Here is a 5,851-nt window from a genome sequence, read left to right on the forward strand (position 1 = left end):
ACTTGCGTATTTTATACTTTTAATATATATATATTCATCAATTATTTGAGTAAAACGCGTTTATAAATCCGTTCACTCGTTTTACCACTTTTCACAAACAAACAGAAATAACAATGGCCGACAGAAAGAGCAAATGTGTGCTGCCATACTTCTCGAAGATATAAAATACAACTATAAACCATATCATTTTCGCTTTTGATTCCAAATTTTCGCCTGCGATTTGGGAACCTTTTAAACGCGGTAAGGAACGCTGGCGTTGACAGGTCACCAACAAATTCGAGATGCATCGCACCAGTACACATACAAACGAACGAACAGATATAGCCCTTAGTGGCCTTAGCTCCTCTTCCGTGGGTGAACTTGTACATGTAAGGCCCAGCGAAATCGACAGCGGTGCGGGTGAAACAACGAGCGCAGGTTGTGCGAGTAGCAGGTTGGTCACCCATGACCTGCGCGGCAGGATTTCGGTTCAAACAAGTGCACTTCATACACTTGCGATATACGTTGCGGACCAGGCTGCGAGCGCCGACAACCCAATAACGGCGTTTTAAAACAGTCTGCATAATTCGGGGTCCAGCGTGCAAGGTAAGTTTGTGTATTTCGCAGACTATTAGCTTGGCGAGCGGACAGTTCTTCGGCAGGATAATGGGATGCCTTACGTCAGGCGTGACTTGAGCATTTTTTAATCTGCCTCCAATACGCAGAACATTGTTCACATCGAGGAACGGCTGCAAACGCAAAAGACAACTGCAAAGCGGGATTGGTCTTTTAACGCTGCAAAGAGAAATTTCATTAGACAAATAATGCTGTTGCGTATACCTGACTAGGCGAATTTCAGCTTCAGACAACTCGTTGCAACTCGGAGGACCAAACCGCTTTGTAACGCAATGATACGACGAAGTTTGGAAAACGACGAGTGCTTCGTTATTACCGATGGCTGGAACTAGTCACATGGGCCCGAACCCTGCTTCGATGATTTTTGCTTCCAAAATTGGTCAGTGCTTCTTAGGAAGTCAGGACCAGCCCACCACAGTTGATGACGTAGTAACTCGGTGGGAGTTACACCCCTTGAAGCGCAATCTGCAGGGTTCTGCTCGGAGCGGACGTGGTTCCAACACTCAGGCGGCAGGACATCCTGAATGTTGGCTACGCGGTTGGCAATAAAAGTCATCCATCTGCTGGGATGCGCCTGAAGCCAAGCCAACGTGATGGTGGAGTCAGTCCACGCGAACAGCGGGTAACGGAGATCAGACCTGCTGAGTAGCACGCTTCGCACCAGTTTTGCAGCGAGATGCGCGGCGCAAAGCCCTAGTCGTAATAATGTTGTCGATTTAAGCGGTTCCACCTTGGTCTTCGACGATATTAACGCGACAATAATGCTGCCATCGCTTTGTGAGGTACGCGCGTACAGAACGGCAGCGTATGCGCGCTCGGACGCATCGACAAACACGTGCAGTTGCGTGGACGACCCAAATACTTCCGTACCGAGCCAGCAATCCACCTTCAAGTGTGCGAGCTGTTGCAATTCTATGCGATGCTCCAACCATTTCGTTGCGATGGACTCAGGAATGAGGTCATCCCAACCTACATTGGTGCGCCAAATGTCTTGGAACCACATCTTTGATTTTATAGTTGCAGGTGCAAGCAGTCCCAACGGATCGAATGGCATGCCTGCGTCTGATAAAAATGCTGTTTTGATGAAACTAGTCTCCCTCCGTGTTTTAGATCCTTATCGTCGAAGATGTAATGCGATATGGTTTCTGCTGCATTAGAGATGCCTGCATTTAGTTCCACGCAGTTCGACGCCCACTTTCGGAGTTCAAATCCACCTTCCCGCAATATTTCAGACACTCTTTGCTGCAGCAACAGAAGTTCCTCCTTACTAGATGCACCACTTAGCAGGTCATCCATATAAAAGTCCTTTAGGATGACATTAACGGCTCTAGCACAACCATTCGATGAATATTTTGCCGTCTATTGCAGCGATCGGACAGTTAAGTGAGATGCAGCTGGTACTCCGTACGTCACAGGAACCATGCGAAAATCTTGGATGGGCAAGGATGGATGGCTGCGCCAAACGATGCGCTGCAGATCGGCATGTTTTGAGGATACGCAGATTCGACGATACATTTTGGCGATATCTGCGGTTACTGCGTAGCGGTGCGTTCTAAAGCGCATCAAAATCTTGTACAAGTCGTGTTGCAGTTGAAAGCCGACAAGTAAGGCGTCATTCAGCGAATTACCGAAAGACGATTTGGCGGACGCGTTGAAAACAACCCTCAGTTTTGTTGTAATGCTACTCTCCTTTATAACGGGATAATGCGGCATGTAGTAGGTTTGATTCAAGGTTTCTAACGCGATCTGCATATAATTCATGTCGATGAGTTCTTTCATAAACTCGTTGTAGCGCAAACGTAGGTCGCTGTCGCGAGCGAGTCTTCTTTCAAGGCATAGTAAATTCTGGACGGCGAGGTTTCGAGATTCCCCTAGCGGTACATCGGGCTTCAACGGCAACTCAACGATGAATCGCCCGGTAGGTGCTCTTCGGTGCGTTGTCTCGAAGTGGTCTTCACAGTAACGTTCTTCGTATGTAAGATGTGTTTTTTGAGGCGCTTCCTCCAACTCCCACAGCCTAGTCAAGGCTCGCTCTAGCTGAACATCACAGTGCAGCGACTGCAAGCGTGGCGCAGAAGGCCCGGCCCCATGCACGCTTCCAAACAATGTCCATCCAAAGACCGTCCGCTGAGTCATGGGAGTCCCGGGTGGACCCTTGTGGAATTCCGCACAGACAAGTTGGTCCATGACGTCCATGCCAACCAATACGTCGATACGCCCAGGCTCCATAAACTGCGGATCGGCTAGAAACAACCCTCGGATATGCGGCCATGTTGAAACAGCTACAGTCTGCGTTGGTAAATCGCTTGTAATTTAAGGCAAAATTAGCGCGTTGACAGTGAAGCATTGATCGGAACAGTAGGAGACAGTGATACCTAACCTCTAGCTCGGCCTCCTTGCGCTGACCCAATTCCGGTGATGTATACTTCGGATGATGTTCGCTGCAGTCCCAAGCGTTGCACACAAGCCTCGGTCACAAAGGAGGCATGCGACCCGGAGTCGAACAGTAAACGCGCGGGTTGCCAACGGCCGGACCAATCACATACCTCTGCGGTGGATAGCAGCACAACTTTTTCTACTGGAATGGGCGGTATGAAATTGGAGTTGAGGCATGATGAAACGGAGGCAGCGGCGGCGCTCGATGAAGGGTCGTCGGCTAGTGAATCGTTTGCGTGCGGCGCGGGGTCAGCGGCAGCGTTAGATGATACGTCAAAATCTAATAAAGCGTTCGAGAGAACGGATGGGACGGATTGTTGGAAAAATGACTAGTTGCGGTAACGGTTGTTGAAGGTACGGCATCATGCAACAGCGTGTGATGACGTTGGTAGCACACATGGCAAGTGGAAGCACTGTTACACCGATCTTTATAGTGTCCCGAGCTTAGGCAATTTAAACATACACGCGCTTGCTTCACGAATTTCGATTTTGCGGTTAAGTCCAGATCACGAAACTTTTCACAACCATAAATTTTGTGAGGTCCCTTGCAATAAGCACACGCGTTATTCTGTTCCGGTACCGCATGGAACACGTTTGTCGATTTGCTTGCTGATGCTGTTTTGACCTTGACTGGTGCCGGTGTTACTGATGGCGGAAGCATGGATAGCGACCGACATCGTATCTCTAGCAATGTGGGTAATTGTTCGAATGAGTGATAGCTCCCACTGCTTACGCGTCTCGAATGCCAATTTATTCACGACCTCATTTACCAACCAGTCGTCCCAAAATTCAACTGGACCACCTAACGCTTTAAGCTCGCGAATATGCTGCTGAAACCCATCAATTACACCTTTGATTGCCTCGACATTGTCGCTCGTAGCTCTTTTGACATCGGCCAGTGTGGGAAGATGACCTTCCACAATTACACGCATGCCTTTATACCGCGATTTTATTAGCCCCCAAGCTTTAGCGTAATTTTCGTCACTTATTTTAAACCCGCTAATAATTTTTAACGCGTCACCCTTCAAGAAGCTCCGAAGGTGGTGCAGCTTTTGTACGTCCGACAGTGCAGAGTTACTGTCAACTAGCGAGGTAAAAGCGTCGTAAAACCCGATCCATTCCGTAGAATCAACGGAGAATGTAGGCAGCTCCTTTTTTGGTAGACGAATGGTCGCGGACGCAGGCGTTGACACAATATTGTTTTGCGGTTCGGTGCGACACTTTTGTACGCGCTTAAAGTTTGCTAAAGCCGTCTCGGCTTGGATACGCACGTTTTCTTCGATATCAGCATTATCAACACCACAAGAAATTTCTATTGCATCTTGGGCAACGTTAAAATGAGCCCACTGTTCACCCAATAGCTGGAGGTAGCTCGTAATATTTTCCGCATCCATTGTGAATGCATCGTCTACACTTTTTGCCATATAGCGTTTAATGGCATTGAGAGCGGAATCGCGCGTTTTAGCGCAATTTGACATTTTTGTGTTTGCCTTTGAGGAGCCGTTCGTAAGTCAAGATTAAGATATAAGCACTTGCAGAGTTCAAATGAAGGACGCGGCGGACTTCTAGAATTTTCGCAATGTTAACTGTAGGTCGAATGCGCAAACGCTCACACGATTTAATGCACCAATGATTGTTTCTTTTATCTTAATTGCAGTCAATTGCGGGTTTCAACTATATTAAGTTTGCGGATTGCGCTATTTTAGCTTTTCGGCGGATTTTACTTGTTTTTTACAAATTATTTTACTCAATCGCGCTTATGCGTATGTACCACGTACGTACATATGTACGGGAACAAAATATATATATGTATGCGCGCGGAGCGACCGAATCCGGAACGAAGGACCAGTATGTTGCGGAATTTCACTGATGAAAATTATTCCAATTTCACAAGGAAACGAAGTGCGTTTAAAATTCAATATAGTGCTTTATTAAATATGTATAGTAAATTCAATGTCTATTCGAGTAGCGATTTCAATGTACATATGTATACTCGTATATATAAATTAATTAAATACACTTAAGCGGTAGCGGGCGGAACGATTAATAGCGAAAAACGATGCAGTCACTAGTAAGAGGCAATAACGATTGATAAAAATAAAGATTATATTACAAGAACAGGTGCATAACAAATTAGAAAAATAAGTGTCAAAACGGTTAACCCTTATGCGGTGACTCTACACTTAACCCTAATGTAAACATCTGCAATTAACACTTGAGTAAATGCTTAAATGGACTCAACACGCACCGACAAATGAATATATACGCAAACAAATTTTCGGTTAAGATTAAAACAATTCAAGTTTTTTGTATTAAATTATTGGTTTAAAATTTATTTTTTCCCTTTCCGGTGGGGTTGAATTGATCGTAATAGATACGGATCTAAATAAGCGACTGGAACACGGCTGTTTGCCAAAAGCATACGATTTCGAACTCGCGTAAATGTACATTTTCTAAATGCGATAGCATGAACGCTCTTCGAAAATGCTAAATGTTGCATTTTAAATGCAGCAAAAACGCTGCATTACGCACCTTAACAACTCAACCACCCACTCACCCTCCGCACAAATAAATACCCTCAGTTCAGAATAGATCATGCGAATTCTTCAATGGAATTTAAAAGGCCTATTTAACAACTACAACACACCTCCTTTCTAATAAATCAGCATACACCCCCAATAACTACGTAGGATACTTTTATAATCTCCCCCAAAATAAAACAGCTAAACAAGGTATAGCTTTTAAAAAAAAATATATGTTATACACAAACAAATTCCTATTTCCTCCAACATAGCCACCC

The 5,851-nt window shown here is 45.4% G+C and overlaps 1 protein-coding gene across 1 annotated transcript; it reads right to left on the reverse strand.

Annotated features, from left to right (window-relative positions):
• Positions 1 to 3,614: 3,614 nt before the first annotated feature.
• On the reverse strand, positions 3,615 to 4,529 carry LOC118736199. Its single transcript, XM_036466288.1, has one exon. The coding sequence runs from the start codon at positions 4,527 to 4,529 to the stop codon at positions 3,615 to 3,617; it is 915 nt and encodes a 304-aa protein (XP_036322181.1).
• Positions 4,530 to 5,851: the final 1,322 nt, after the last annotated feature.

This window comes from Rhagoletis pomonella, unplaced genomic scaffold, assembly GCF_013731165.1.
Source record: "Rhagoletis pomonella isolate Grant_MI unplaced genomic scaffold, Rhpom_1.0 Rhpom_scaffold_00003, whole genome shotgun sequence".
In the NCBI taxonomy this organism is placed as follows: Eukaryota; Metazoa; Arthropoda; class Insecta; order Diptera; family Tephritidae; genus Rhagoletis; species Rhagoletis pomonella.